At 40.5% G+C, this 15,747-nt stretch overlaps 2 protein-coding genes across 3 annotated transcripts; both read right to left on the bottom strand.

Annotated features, from left to right (window-relative positions):
• Window positions 1-1,216: 1,216 nt before the first annotated feature.
• On the bottom strand, window positions 1,217-2,695 carry LOC117768412 (immediate early response 3-interacting protein 1). Its single transcript, XM_034596722.1, has 3 exons — window positions 2,539-2,695; window positions 1,776-1,877; window positions 1,217-1,677 (listed from the first exon to the last, which is right to left on the bottom strand). Exons 1-3 carry the CDS (start codon window positions 2,627-2,629, stop codon window positions 1,622-1,624), a joined length of 249 nt encoding a protein of 82 aa, XP_034452613.1. The 5' UTR covers window positions 2,630-2,695; the 3' UTR covers window positions 1,217-1,621.
• Window positions 2,696-3,544: 849 nt separating this feature from the next.
• LOC117767782 (mothers against decapentaplegic homolog 2) lies at window positions 3,545-15,512 on the bottom strand. 2 transcript variants are annotated; one of them, XM_034595637.1, is made up of 11 exons: window positions 15,320-15,512; window positions 13,873-14,270; window positions 12,387-12,476; window positions 11,963-12,156; window positions 10,083-10,217; window positions 9,735-9,809; window positions 8,786-8,839; window positions 7,771-7,983; window positions 7,456-7,593; window positions 6,322-6,466; window positions 3,545-5,810 (listed from the first exon to the last, which is right to left on the bottom strand). In XM_034595637.1, exons 2-11 carry the CDS (start codon window positions 14,106-14,108, stop codon window positions 5,687-5,689), a joined length of 1,404 nt encoding a protein of 467 aa, XP_034451528.1. In that variant the 5' UTR covers window positions 14,109-14,270; window positions 15,320-15,512; the 3' UTR covers window positions 3,545-5,686. The 2 variants fall into 2 exon arrangements, with proteins under 2 accessions (XP_034451528.1, XP_034451529.1); XM_034595638.1 differs by having other exon boundaries at window positions 9,747-9,809; window positions 15,320-15,492.
• Window positions 15,513-15,747: the final 235 nt, after the last annotated feature.

The following is a 15,747-nucleotide window of genomic DNA, read 5'->3' as shown; positions in this document are numbered from 1 at the left end:
AGAGCATACTGTGAATGTTTCTTCACACCACCACGACCAATTAGCTCCTAAAGTTAATAATCTGCAGATACTCTCCTAAATTAAAGGGGACATAGCATGCAAATTCCACTTTGTTAGTGCTTCTACAGGTTAATGTGGGTATCTGGCATGTCTACCAACCCAAAAACTCTGGGGAAAAAACACTTGCGCGTTTTGTTATAGTTCCTCTAAGTCAGAAACGTCATGCTTGAGCGACTCGATTGCGCTTCCTGGGTTTTGTGTCGTAACAAGGAACTGGAAGTCTCCCTACATGGGCTATGAAGACCATCATTTACCCCCGAACCCCGACATTCAACGGGTACAACAACAAGCGGAGAAAGCAGAATCGCGGGCTGACCTTATATATATAGTCTATGGGGCTGACCAGCGCGGAGAAATGCTCGTCCCGTGTGAACAGCCAGGCGGCTGCGCGCTTGAGAACGGCGCTGCGCTGCCTCGCAGCGGTCTTCCACACTGCCAGCTGTGTGGAAGACTTCCGCAGTGTTCAGCTCTACTGTACGCCGGGGTACACCGGACACGGAAACGCCGCTGCGAGGCTGCGAGGCAGCGCAGCGCCGTTCTCCAGCACGCAGCCGCCTGGCTGGTCACACGGGACGAGCATTTCTCCGCTGGTCAGCCCCATAGACTGTATATATAAGGTCAGCCCGCGATTCTGCTTCCTCCGCTTGTTGTTGTACCCGTTGAATGTCGGGGTTCGGGGGTAAATGATGGTCTTCATAGCCCCCCCCACCCCTCTCTTTCTCTCTCTGTCTGTCTGCTTGTGTGCTTGTAGTGGATGGGCAGAGGGGGACATTTAATTATGTGATTGGGAAAATTAAAACTCCAGGACAACAAGGGGAATACAAAGTATGGGATGCATATTTGATAATTTATATCATATAAAATATGTAATTTATATCGTTTAAAATCATGGGGGGGAGGGGGGAGCGGGCTCATTAGCATTTAAAGGAACAGGCACTCAAAACAGGTCACTCTGTGGAGGGCTGTTTTATACAGGGTAAAAAGGGTGCTGTTTTAAATGATCCTTGTGGTATTTTGACCAAAGTATGTTACAGACATTTCATTAAGACCCCAAGGAACCATATCAACTTGTGGTAAAATGGGCATGCTATGTCCCCTTTAAGTTCACACCAATTTTGATGAAAATCCATCCATGAACACATCAAAGTGCACCAGGTTAATTGTTTAAAACTGTTTATTCTCAAGCATTTCTACAACAAAACCACCTGACAAGTATTCTTTTCACATTTCAAACAAAGGATAGTTGGTGTTCAGTTCTTCACCTTTACAAGGAAGTGCAAAAGCACGTGTTTTGTTTATTAATGATTTCAAAAAACAAACAAATCAATAATAAAAATAACTATTACTTTTTTATACTTTTCAAAGAAAGAGGGATGTCAACCATTCTAGATAGCCGCATTTACGTATTGTGAACGACTGTGCTGTATGAAACAGGCCTTAATAAATGTGGAATATCAAATGATAACATTCATCCCCAGGTTGAAAGGAGGAATTCAGTGTGACAGAGAGATAAAATGTTTTCCTGAGATGATGGAGATGTTTCCTGACATCTTCTGTCACTTCATCCAAACAGAAGCAGCAACACGATGCAGACTGAGTTGACTGCGATCAGCGGCACTGCAGGAGAACACAGACAGTGTGGCACGAGAAAGTGTGACTCACCACTCACAAAGTGTGTGTGTGTGTGTGTGTGTGTACATGCTGTGGACACCCACCTCTCATCACTGTCCTCACAGAGCGGACAAGGTTCATCAGCTGCGCTTTGACGCCTGGTTCATCTCCAAACCCTCCGACACTTTGGTCCACTCCCCAGCCAACTGAAGATGGACACATATGTTTGTACCTCCATCTTAGTGAGGACACTCATTGGCATAATACATGCCCTAGGCCCTTACCATAACCATAACCAACCAAACTAAATGCATAACCTAAACCTAATTCTAACCCTGACCCTAAAACCAGGTTTTAACATTACATTTCATTAACCCTCAAACAGCCCACTGAAAAAGTGAGGACCAGTCAAAATGTCCTCACTTTGTAGGGTATATGCTTAAAATGTTCCTCACAAAGATATAAGTACAGGGACACACAGAGCGTCAGATACAAATGCATGGCTTCACTATAAAATAAATTAAACATGTATTGATCAAGTTCTGCTTTCTTGAAACAAATATTGTACGTTCATGATATTTCTGTTAGTGTTGTATTTGTTAGCTTTGGTCAGTCCTGTAAAGTCTCATTGTTATAAAAAAAAGTTGTTGAAATGACTTTAAAATCAAAGGAACTAGTGTTTATTCGATATAAATGTTTCCCCTGTCAGACAGTTGTAGTTCATGAGGCTCGTAGAGCTACTTTGGGCAACGTCAACCCGAAATGTTTACATTTGGTCTAGCTAGCAGGTAGTTAGCATTAGCTAAAGCAGATTTCCCATTTGAAATGAGACTTGAGGCGCAAACAAACTGGACAACAGCGACTTACTCTTGCTGAGAAACCTTTCTTCATGCAACACAGCGACAGCATTGACACACAGGACTGCGGCCTGAATGAGCGAGTACAGAGTAAAGGCCATGTTGTCACTTCACAGGCTAACAGCGACTCAGCTGACGTAGCCTACGGTGGCTGAGGAAGGACACACCTGCGCACACGCACATATTAATGGGCTTCAAATGTCACAGCAGATTTAAGGCTACATTTCAAATGTCTCACTTTCAGTGAATATTCTGTCGTTCAAAAGTTACACGCAAAACAACCATTATTTAAGCAACATAATGTGTAGAATATATGGTATCAAAAGTAACAGACATCCTGGCTGTTTAATCTCATTTTGTCTTGTTTAGTAACAATGTGTTAGTATTTTAATGTTGTAGCTCTTATGGTGAAGTTAATTTAACCAATTCATTTTTATTAATTAAAATATAGCTGCCAGATGAGGCAAGTGTCATAAACGTACATTTGTCCATGTGAAGAATACAGCAGCTAACGACTGGGCTTTTGTAATTTTCTCATGTCATTTGTTTCACTCAATATTTGTTGGTCGAAAAAATTCTCAAAATCTCTAAGGTTTTAGGTACATCAGATGTGTAGAGCATGACACAACCTCTGTGCTAAGTGCACTGAAACTTCAAATAGCAGGGAAGCAAAAGTAGAATGCAGCTTGCAACTCTAATATACTCAAAAGCTTCCAGTCTGTACTGAAATACAGGACTTAAAACGCACCAGCTTCCACCACTGCTAAAAAAGTGTGGCACCACCATTGGTACCTGTGCTGCTTCACTAACATTAACACATCACTTTAAAAATGACAATAGTGCAATGTGCATTAGACAAAACTGAGTTAAAAGTGAGTTACAGAAACACCGTGTGTGTGAAATTACAATTAGTGTGCAGACTTGATCTGAGTCCATATTTAATGATATTTTTTTCAGTCTGTAATAATTTTTAACAGTTCCAATTAAGAAACACACAAACACGACAGACTAGTGGATCATGAGAATAAAAATCTTTATTAGTGTTTTATGAAGTCTGCATAATATGCCACACGCCTGAGAAGCTTATGGTCAGAAAAAAAAAAAAAGAACTGCTCTATCAATACCGCCCTCTACTGGTAAAACAACTGCGACATCTACTGTACTGACTGCTTTGCAAAAAGATTACTGTTAAATACACACATACTGTACTACTGTTATGTATATGTACGTCTGGTCCACGTCAGTTTTTGTAATGTATTTTTTTCACATTCATATGTTGTAGGCCAAAGATAAAAACAATGTAACACTGGACCCTAACACATGGTTCAGTTCCCCAAATCCAAACACCACTAGGTGCACTTAAAGTACAATCACTAGTGCCATAAGGTAAACACATTTACACCAAAAAGAAGGGAGGGGGGAGGGAAACATGTTAAACTCGCAACAGCCACTTAATGACAATAATGGCAGAGTTTAGGCTAATAAGTCTGGTTGTACATACTGTATTTTATAGACAGAACAAATACAATACACACATTAACACAGAATGTCCCGATGTGCTGGCACATTTGCTGATCTTCTCTCGTGGAAGAAAACTGCTCTCCTCCTACGTCACTGTAACATTTTGAAAGCCAATTACATCTGGTCGACCTTACCCCGCCTGACTGAGCACCAAAAGGCTACAAGAGGTCACGTGTGTTCCAAAAAAGTGAGATGAGTGAATGAATGGCCATCACAAAGTTTTACATGCCTCTGGAATCATTTAAACCATGACAGGAGAGTAGATTTGGGGTTTCAGGCAAAATGTTGTTTTGTGTACTTTAAATGCACCGGATTTCTTTGCAAAAACAAAGGATAGAAACAGACTACACATCATGTGGGGCAGTGATTTTTTTTTTACCAAGACAAAGAGCTGCTATTGGAAATGAGTTCAAACTGAACCTTTTGGGTAAAAATGAAGGAATGATCCATGCCCTTCATGTCACTTTAGAAACAACTGTGGTCTTGAAAATATTACTTCAATAAAAAGTGAACGACAGAAAAATTTAAGTATACTTATATATAAAAATACATGAGAATACAAAAAAGTAGCAAAACAATGGGGATATAGGCTAAAAACAGAATGAATTTATTGATACCTTCAATTTCTCTCCTGGTGAGACGTTTAATGTTTCACCTTGGAGACCTCCAGGACTCCCAGTGTTGTGTCAAAAAGAAAAAGAAAAACCTTTTACATAACAGCTAATATTCTCTGGTCCCTGCCCAGTGCTCCCTGCAAAGCCTGGCCAACATCTCTTAAGCTTCCATAGCAGGCTTTTCAATGAGGATTTACGTCAACTAAGTAAAAGGACACATAGAGTCCCTCTTAATTACAAAGAAATAAACTACAGCCAGACTGAGTTTGCAGTTTGTTTAGGGGTTTTGGGTTTGTTTTTTAACTAACATTCCTATTTGTCCATTAAGAGGTATGTCTTATAAAGACACACGTCGGGAGTTACAAAAAAGGGCCATTCTGGCAACGTCAATTCAATCCAAATTTCACAAAACACATTGTGGCGGTTTCCTTCATAGGAGAACGACCACCAAGGCCATCGTTTCTTCACCAAGCCTCCTCCCCTTCACAAAAGATGGGGCCAAGTTTGCCGGAGAAAATTAAACTTAGGTTCAGAACAATGGTTGGGGGGGGGGGGGGGCTGGAACGAAAATCATTTTAGCATTCAAGCTCCTGTTACTCATACAAGCAATCTTCAATACTGAGAAACTATTCACAGATATTTTTGGTATTTCCCCTACTTCCTGGACTAAAAACCAATATACATTTCATTTGTACCACAAATAGATCTAATATTAAGGATTTGGGGAAAAGCAATTTAACAAGGTGCATGACATAGATGGGTAACAAAGTGCCAATTTTTTTTTTTACTGAAAAGTGTGTGTTGTGTGTGTGTGTTTGTTTGTGACAGTGTGGGTGCATTTGTTCTTCTCTGTGTGTGTGTAAAGTTTATTGAGGGATGTGGAACCGGGCCACAAATACTATGAAGTATGTTACAGAAAATACTTTCTGTTGGGTTTCCATTTTTTTCATGAGAGGACTCACAAGTTTAAAATTTAATGATCTTTGTAATGGGCTGAGTTTTTTTGGGTGTTTCCTTAGCTGTTTAGGACATACTGGAGCAACGTGCAGATGGGGAACCCATCTGGGTTAGAACCTTGTCCAGCCACTGCAGGGGGCCGTTCAAATGCAGCTCTATCCAGCATGGAGTGCTAGTGACAGTTTGCCGCCTGCAAAACAAACACAAACATATAAATGTCTTGGGAGGATATGGCCAGAAAACAAAGGTTGTAGTTTCTAAGTCTCTCATTGAAATTTATTTTGAAGATATGTATGTGAAAATACATATGCAGCAATAAGTCCCACTCACAAAACAACAAAAAACATTCCTGCACTTAACCACTTGCCTCACATGTGACAACCTCTGTCATCAATAATAAGACACATTCTCAAAAAGAAAAACTAAAATTATCCTTTGACTTGAGCTGGACAATAAAACAATAACAATATTTATCACAATAGCAATATAAAAAGATTCAATATATATCAATCATTAAGTTGAGTTTGAGATGCATCAGTCAGAATTAATTCTTTAACTCAAAGTTTCACTTGAGTTGTCTAAAGCATTGTCAGATAAATAATTATTACACACTGATAGAAATCAGATTCATTCAAACCAGATAGGATATGGAGCATGTTTTGGTGAAAACTGTAGATCTACAGTTAGTTGGTATTACTCACCTGTACTCGGCTCCCCAGCCTTTAACAAAGCTCATGCGGATGGTGCACATCCTGGTGAGCTGGTAAACAGCCTCAAAGCCCTGGTTGACTGACTGAGCCAGCAGGGCTGCAAATTCCTGGTTGTTGAAGATTTTTAGATTACAGCCTGAAAGAGTTAAAAAGAAAAAAAGGGCATCAGATAAAGGAGGTTTTCTAAAAGATCTAACAAACCGAAATCTAACATTCAGCTTTAGACTGGTACTGGTCTGTCATTGAGCATCTGTGACCCTGATTTTGTTGTGGCGTGTTTGATCTGTGTTTAAGCTGTGGCTGCCGGGTCACATGACTCTGATGAGTCAGCATCAGAAACACTTGGTGAGAATGTGAGCTCTGACTGGCTGTTCAGCTGAGCCAATCAGTGATTGCATTCATTTAGTGTTTTTTTCATCATTTTCATGTTCAAGCAAATCTTTACAATTATTATAACTGTATTATTATTATTATCAGACATACTATAAATAAGCATTTTGAGTACACAAAATCACAGTTTAGACTAAATGACAGAGTACAGATTAGCAAATGGTAAATTGACTGTAATTTGTTAAGTGCTTTTAGTGGTCGATGAGAAAGTGCTATATTAATACAGTCATTCATACAGCACTTCTACATCATCATTCATACACCATCAGCACAGCCATTTGTGGTTCAACTTCTGGAGGAGCCAGGGATTGAACCACCGACCTACTAGTTAGTGGTTAGCAGTGGATAAGTACGTTGTACTGCAGCAGTGAGTTTACAAATGTATCTATGGATGCTGTGATAAGTTTGCCATGTTTTTCCCCCCCGAATGTGGATCCCCATTGGAATCCTCTGCAACTAAATCCAATCCAAATACCACAGCTAAAGCTACAAACTTTTCCGTCACATAAAAAAAAATATAGAATTGTATTTTTATAAATTTTTGATGGCATATACCTTTTAAAAATCCTATTCATTAATGGTATAGTATGGTGGGCATCTATGGTCTACTTTACATGGAATGAGCACCATCATCCCCAGGAGACATCCATTTTATACTTTATATTGTTCAGTGGGTACTTCAACTCCAAGCTAATTTCTCTGATTGTAATACAAGTGACATTTACAGCATCTTACCTGGAGGAATTTTACACACTGTTGCTGGATGCCAGCCATACCGCTGATTGCAGTTTGGACTCTGGACAAAGATGGCGCTATCACTCAAGCACTCAGCAAATACCTCCCCTCCAATGTAGTAGAGTCTAACTCCTCTTCCTGAAAACACAGACAGAACATATTCCTTGATATGTAAGTAAACATGAGACCTTACTTAATCAACATGTGTGAATACGTACCAGTGACACATTTTGTAAGCAAACACAAACTATAAGAAATCAAGATGTTGTACACAGATGATAATGTAGCATGAAGCTAAGTGGATCTATGCCATACCTATGTGTCTCCGGGTCATCTCCACAGTGGCGTTCCTGTTGACATTAGACAGCAGGCCCAGGCAGAAACGCTCCGAGTTCGATGGATCTGTGAATCCGTCCACCGTCAGCGAGGGCTGAGATGCGTGGAACGTCTCGCCCACGCGCTGGTTCAGCTCGTAGTATGCTATAGAGCACCAGAAGGCCGGCTCCGAGTAAGTCACCGGCTGCAAGTCTACGGCAGAAAAAGATCACGTCAGTAATGTTTCTCTTTTTTTACCAGACATATGCTAGTGCAAAGACACCGCACAGGTCTGAGTAATTGTGCTCCTATTGATCCGCCACCGATCGGTATCAGCAGATATTTCCTCTAATTAGTTTCATTGGCGACCTCTATAAAAGTCAATCAGATGAGGCAAAACAAACAGCTGTCAGAGATGAGAAGGAATTGAGATGGCTCACTCATAATTTTTTTCAGTAAATACTTTTGTATTCTAACTTTGGTAATTAGTAAATTTGACAATGGCTTCAATATATCAGATTTCCACACAGTCAAGAGTGTGTGTCCTGCTCTTATATATTTTAATTTTAAAATCTTGCACAGTGTCACTCCTGCAGCTGCTGACAGCGCAGGTGAAACATGTGACACAGACACAGGCTGATACAGGAGTTTAATGTGGCCCTGAATTTAAAAAGAAAGGAACAACTTGACAGTAATAATGATCATTTACTGACAAGATTCTGAATATGATTCAGCCCTGTAGTGTTTATTCGCATATAGAGTGGGGAAGAGAAATCCAACCATAAGGGGTCACTTGGATCCCCCAAGACGCATGTTATTCAGGCATTAACAGGGCCCTAGACCCTGCGATCGGTATCGGCCTTTACTACTTCAAAAGATCGGTCCCAAAAATCCTGATTGGAACACCCTTATGTCCGAGTATGGCATATTAATTAACCAGCTTCAAACCTGTGATGTATTAAACATTCAGCATGCTTGTGTGTTCTGTATTGTTTAAACAAAATTTGCATCTTACCCATGCTGTGATTGACAGGAGACAGCGTGCTGGGGGACAACTCGGCTGGAGAACCTGACAAAGAAAACAGGAAGTCTTTGATTTGGACACTTATTCACAGGAGACTATAAAATTAACGACATAGACGTGACGAAACTGGCCTCACAATATTGTTGATCACAATACTTTTCTATATAGTGTTAAACAGATGCTCTTTACGCTTACTAAAGCGTCGTCTGCATTTCCTACATTTCGCTTGTTAAGATAATACAATTTGAACTTACTTAACTGTACAAAGAACAAAAACGACGATGTATAAAACAGTAAGCGTACTAGCTTGCTGATGTCATTATGGTTATCATTAGCAGCACATTGGGGACGCTAACACACTGAGGGAGAGAATTTGGAGCCAGGCCGAAGTGTTAGAAAGACAGTATATACATGTAAAAGTGTATTCTGTCAACTACAGACAAAAGGATGTACCTTCCTTCTAACATTCTTACATCTGTTTCCAAAGGTGAGCACTGACAGGTTACAGGAAAATACAGTATCAAATGTTAGATATCAAAACCAGGGAATTCAGAGCTGCAACTTATCCAGCAACTATTCTTTTACTTGGTATTGTCAGGCGTTTTTAATTCAGAAGTATTTTTCAATGAGTCAGATCAGTAGGAATTCACTAGAAAACATGCATTTATCATGTGTAAGAGCCAAGTCTTTCTAAATTCCTCAAACAAGTAATACATGATGAATATATGTTGAAGCAGAGGAGATCACATAAAACTTGAGAGATTTGACTTTATTATAAGGGCATTCTATAAATATTGTCAACTGTCGTCCTATTGATTATTCAAACAGAAGACAAGAAGTACGTATCCCCTGAAAATGAAATTGACCTGGTTGGGAGCTGAGGATGACAAGGAAAATAAAGATATATATATAAATAAAAGGAGGCGCTAGTCTAGGGTACCTGTGTCCATACTTTGATTCATCTGTTGATCGCTGGCCTCCCCATCCTCACTGATGTAGCCAGGTGGTGGCGTCTCTGTTAAAATGATGCAGGGACAAAAAAAAAAAAATGAAGCTGTGACATTATCAAAATGTAATACGACTGTTTAACTTACGGAAATATTTTTTTACAAATCACAGTAACGTTGAGTATAAGGAACATGCATAAAGTGCATAAATTACAAGAATAACTGTACCTTCAACTGTACTTGTAAATTCTGTAGTGTCAGCATTATGTTAGCCCCGTTTGTAACCCTTCAGTGAATTATTCAAATATTGTCACTTACATGCTGTGCAGAGTTAAACTCACCTGGTATATAGTTGTTTGGAGGTTCAATTCCTGCTGGAAAGTTTGTGTTCTCGGGTATGGAATGAGTGTAGTCATCCAGAGGTGGCAGCTCTGGCAGAATTTCTGAGTGTCTTGGCACAAGAACAGGAGGCAGCACTACAGTGTTGGGTAAAGGATCAGAGAAGAGCCTCATCAGTCATATTATTTCAAAAATTGTTTGTCTGAGGTTTTTGGATGATTTTGGTTCAAATGAGTGTGGCAAAACCTTGGCAACAGCAATAATGTAATGATGAATCACTAACTGATGAATAGTGCTAATTTTAACATTGTACACCCCTAAAACCCTTATATGCAAAAAAATGTTATAGTTTAGTACAGTATGAATTGAATACTGTTAAATTCGGTATAAAACTTAAGCTAATAGCCACCTGTCTTAGAATTAAGACTGGAAACCGGTAGTCTGGCTCGTTCCAGGTTAACCGTAATGGTTAATATATCCTTACACCCCGGAACCTTTTGACAACACACTTGTAATTTAATATAAACAACAAAACAAATGTTGACCATTTCTAAGCAGTCAGTAGTGACTTTCTGTACCCACTGGTTGTGTTGCAACCTAAAGATGACCACAAGAAGCAGTCCTGCAAGCAACACCCCCATACAACCAAAAACTGTAACTATTTATGTGGATTAAATAAACAGAATACAACAAGTTAATACGCTAAGCAGCATTTAAAGGGCTGGTAGGCCTATTATGTTACTATTGGATAGATCCAGACTAGTTAGTTTTAGTGGTGGGAAAATTAATCATTTTTTAAGTGAACGATGCAGAGACAGAACATAATTGATTCATGTTTTCTGCTACGTTCACTTTTAACCACCGCTGCTTCAGGATGAGGACAGACGCATATTTAAGGTCCGATCGTCTTTTACTGTGTCAGAGTCTCCTGTCTGAGTGTCCTCCCTCCACTCTCCGGCTGACCGGTGCTCACTTTACACTCAAACAATAAACACAGACACAAATCAGATGTTTACTTTGTGTTTGTTGATTAGCTTTAGAGTTTATAAGACACGTATTTAAGCACATGCGTACCGTGCGGACGTAGTTCATCTGCTAAACACAACACGAGACGCGCACACTCAGGACATCAGAGTTAAAGTGACCGGATTCATGACACCAATTCATTATTGACCAGCAGAGTAATGCGCCTCGATGCTGCCATGGGGGGCAAGGCAGGGCCACCCTGATACAGTAAAGGCTAAATATGCAGCACACAAGTCTAAACTGAATGAATGCCAAATCAATGTGGAGAGCACTGCCCACTGTTAAAGACTGACCGTTGTAGACTGATTTTTGAATGGAAAACCTTACCTTGTATATTACAGCACACTTGTAATCAGAGTCTAAAATACTTTTTTAAAGCACAAATTATGAGGCTAGTGAAGATATGATAAAAATCATCTATGATAATAAAATCTATGATGCATCGATAATCGTTTTATAATCAAATTGTAGCACTCTGAATCTAAAGCCAATCATGAGGTGCGTAGAGATTCCCACCCAGAGTAAGCTTCCTAATTTCCAGTCAATATTTTAGCTAATATAACCTCCTGCATGCTGTAACTTCATAGTTAGTGTACTGAGATGAGAATGCTTGTCACTTTCACATCTGTCAGCAATTAAAGGAATTAGCATATTTTTTGATTCACTCAAGTAGAATGAAGGACAAGTTAAACAAAATGCTACATAGGCACATGTGTTTAAAACGTTGCTAGTTAGTTAAACTTTTCAGGTGTCACTTGGAACTGACAGAAACTGTGCCACAAACATGCACTGACACTGACTCACAAACAGATGTGAATGTTTTAGGAAACAAAAGTCAACTGGACAGTCTTCTCACCTGGGGTCTCCACCCTCTGGTAGTGGTAGGGGTTGATGCAGACCTCGTCCTTCTTGAGGTGGAAGGCATACTCACAGGCCTCGATGGCACGCAGCTCATGGTGGCTGTGAAGGTCCGGCCATCGCCACAAGCGGCAATAGATAACATGGGGAAGCCCCTTCCTGTGGGAGACCTGCAAGCGGCCATCCAGGGATCTGATTGAACAGCAAACAAGAGATGGTGGTGAGAGGGGAAGAAAATAGGGTAGAGTGGGGGTGGGCACATTATATGGCCAGGGAGGGGAGGGAAATGGAGATGGATTGGATTGAACAGTGACAAGAATGAGAAGCAAAGATGTTCTAAATATCTGTCACCTCCAACATTTAAAGACAACTCTCCCACATCAAGTTTAATGCAACACTACACAATAGTTGAGGATAGTCACCTGGTTTGGTCAGGGTAGCTGTATAGGCCTGATGTATCCCACGTTTCTATCGTATTTGGTGTACTCAGTCCCCATATTTCAGAGCAATTGCTGTGTACAGAGAAAACCACAAAACAAACACAAAAAACAAAATAATAAACATGGGACATGGATCATTCAGAATATCAGTATGGGTAAGGTGAACATTGCAAGGCCTATTTTATTGGAATCTTATGGAAAAATAAAAGACATCAAATTATTTTTCACCCACAGACATTAAAGATAGGAACTTCAAATAAGAGAAGCCTTTTTGACAGATTAAAAAAATTTGAACTGAAAATGGAATCTGCTAAACACACAATGAATGAGACAAAGAGCATTCTTCAACTGTGTGGCATTGTATCAAACACTAAAAATAACCTTTTTACTACAGTCAAACTTATCTGAGACATTCAAACAAACAATGAAGACACACAATGGCACAAAAGAGAAGGGGGAAAAAACAGAGGACGCAACCTTGGGCAAAAAAGCTAAATTTTCAGACATTCTCAAAACATTCACAAGAACATGAACAAAAATAAGAAGTTAAAAACATGGAATGGGAATCGTTCCTTCTGAATAACAGGACAAAGATAAATTTGACATGTGTAATGCTACAAATTCACAAAAAAAAAAACATAAATTGGATCAAAACTACCATTACAAATTGCAATTGTCTGGTTCGTGACAGGGAAGGAAACCAACTGTTTTCCATCAGCTATAGAAGCTCATAAATCCTACAATGCAACAACTATTCTCACTGATGGAAACTAGTATCCAAAGTATCCAAATTATGAATGGGTAACTGCCAAAATGGCAACCAGGGTAGCATCCCAATCAATATGTACCAACGTAAACATGGCTGGTAGCAATGCCCAAATCTGGCATTATTGAGGGCGTGTCACCCATCATCATGTAGATACCGTCTAATGGTCCTGTCCTCTCAAATAAATGATTCCGTCCACATCATGACCGCCACTACATTTCTACAAAAGCAACATTGCTGCCTAGAAAAATTCTCAGGCAATAACAAAGAGCCTGCTATCTATAGACATACAAACATCTGACGTGGTACTTGGCAGTACATCAGTGAGGAAATCTGTTAACACAGTGTTCCCACTGAACGTGAGTCTGGGCCGTCAAGGCTGGCCGATAAAGACAACATCTTTCGCCCTTCTAATGTCTATGTCCCCATGACAGTAACAGAAATGGTCTAACGGCAAGTACAATTGTAAACAAACAGTAATTTGATTGATTTGCAGCTCATTTTAATGAGCTACTTTGCATCACTAATCACATATCTAAACAAGGGTTTTTAAGTTTTATGAGATTACCACTTAACAGTCCATAGTTTTATATAAGGCAAAGGTTTCAACTAACCACACTTGCAGGACACACACATCTACGAGCTGTAGTTTTTTTATTTTTTATTTTTTATTGAAGAGTAATTATGTGCTGGGCAGTATACCTGGGGATGGTGACACACTTGGTGTTGCAGTTCTGTGTTGTGATAGCTTTCTCCAGCTCATCTAGCTGGCCCGTCCTCTTTAACTTCTTCACTAAGCTCTTCACAGCCTTCTCGCACCATTTCTCCTCTTGCCCATTCTGCTCGCCACCACCCGCTCCGCCCTGGCCGCTGGATGACTTCTTCCAGCCCAGCAGCCTCTTCACCACGGGAGGGGTGAATGGCAGGATGGAGGACATCTTAGCTGGACAAGCTGAGAGTCTCCAGAGGACTCGACACAAGCCCGAACTAACACAGACAGAGGAGACCTGGAGCTACAGTTGGGACCCTTGCTCAGATGGGGCCCCCTCTAGAGACCAGTGGGTGGATGCTAGCAGGGCTTACTCAAAAGAGATGGACACCTGAGGAGAAAGTCACACACAATTCACATCATTACAAACACAACATGGCACAGAAAACTAACCACATCTAGCTGATCAACACAGTAAGAGGAATGTATTAGTCAATGCAGCTTCCAATAAGGACTGAAATAATACGTATAGCAGTTTTGTCAGTGATAACACGTAGATGACATTAGTGCCTCTAGTGTGAGCAGTTGTAGAATAAGTTTAAAAGCAGAAACGATCACTTGACGTTAGCTTGTCTCTCACACTGCTCGAGATCTAAGCTAGCGAACTTGCAAACTTGTAAAGTTAACACATGGGGTGTGCCTCGTACCGTCGCATCCAGAACACACATGCAATCACGACCAGCTACTGACGATGATAATGACTAGCAAAGTGAACGCTATCAAATAAATGCAAAGAGAGCATGTAGTATTTTGTGACAGCCCCCCCCCGTGCTAACACCAACTGGCTTGGGAAAGGCCGGTAGCTAGCTACCTGGTGGGGGGGCCTGCTTGACTCAAATCACAACAATAAGTTCGCTAGCGTTAGCTTGCTGAGTGCTTCACAGCAAAATGCTAAAATAGTGTTAACTAAACACGAAAAGCGAAATACTTCAGTGAACCTATCGGAGTAGATGAGAGGGAGTCTGTGGAGAAGTCCTCGTATGGCTAAGTCAGCTAGCGTTAGCTTAACAAGCTAGCTGGCAGCTTGTTATCAAAAATCCTTTTGTTGTGATCCACGAAAAAACCTCCTGTGCGCAACAGTCAAGTCGCGCTACTTCGCTACCTAACGTCGGCACGTCACAGACATTTAGGCTACGATTAATCTCACCACACCAAATTTCACTTTGTGAGTCTAACCGTCTTTATGTCTTATGTGAACGGAGCTGATGTCTGTTGGTGACTTTTGCTAAAATAATGGCACCAGAAGGAGTTAGCATCTTGGACCAACTCTTCCAAACTGAGCCCTGGCTCCCGCTGGCTAACGGAGCTAACGTAACATCTCTCTCACAAATCAACATGCTTCAAAGTCGAGAAAGCAGCTTCAAGCGTTTCAGTAGTTACCCCAGTTTTACAGTCCAGCACTTCGCTTTTAGAGAAGAGTGTGCGCACAGCCCTTCAAACGCCTCGTTGACAAAAACAAACGCCAGGACAGTGTTGTGCGGCAACTAATTTTGACAAGGCTTGTATGCTGCTCTCAAGTTGCTACCAGTGCTACTGAAGCTAGTTAGCTAGGTTAGGTAGACCGGAAGAACACAACAAACTGATGGCTCCCTACAGGGGCTTAATCCCGCCTACGTGAAAGCTGATTGGAGGATTATGAAAAGGCCTCAGATCACTGGTCCATGTCCTTGACAATCCTCATTGTTTATTTGACAGCATGGCTTCATATCTGTCACTCAGCGGTGTGGAGCCAAAGGTAATTTTAGAATTTGTCAACTCACTGTTTACTTTTTTCAACAAAATAGAAATATAAAGACATCAATCAGGTT

Source organism: Hippoglossus hippoglossus, chromosome 9 (assembly GCF_009819705.1).
Source record: "Hippoglossus hippoglossus isolate fHipHip1 chromosome 9, fHipHip1.pri, whole genome shotgun sequence".
NCBI lineage: Eukaryota > Metazoa > Chordata > Actinopteri > Pleuronectiformes > Pleuronectidae > Hippoglossus > Hippoglossus hippoglossus.
Note: the sequence above shows the minus strand (reverse complement) of the source record. Positions and strands in the feature narration are given on the sequence as shown.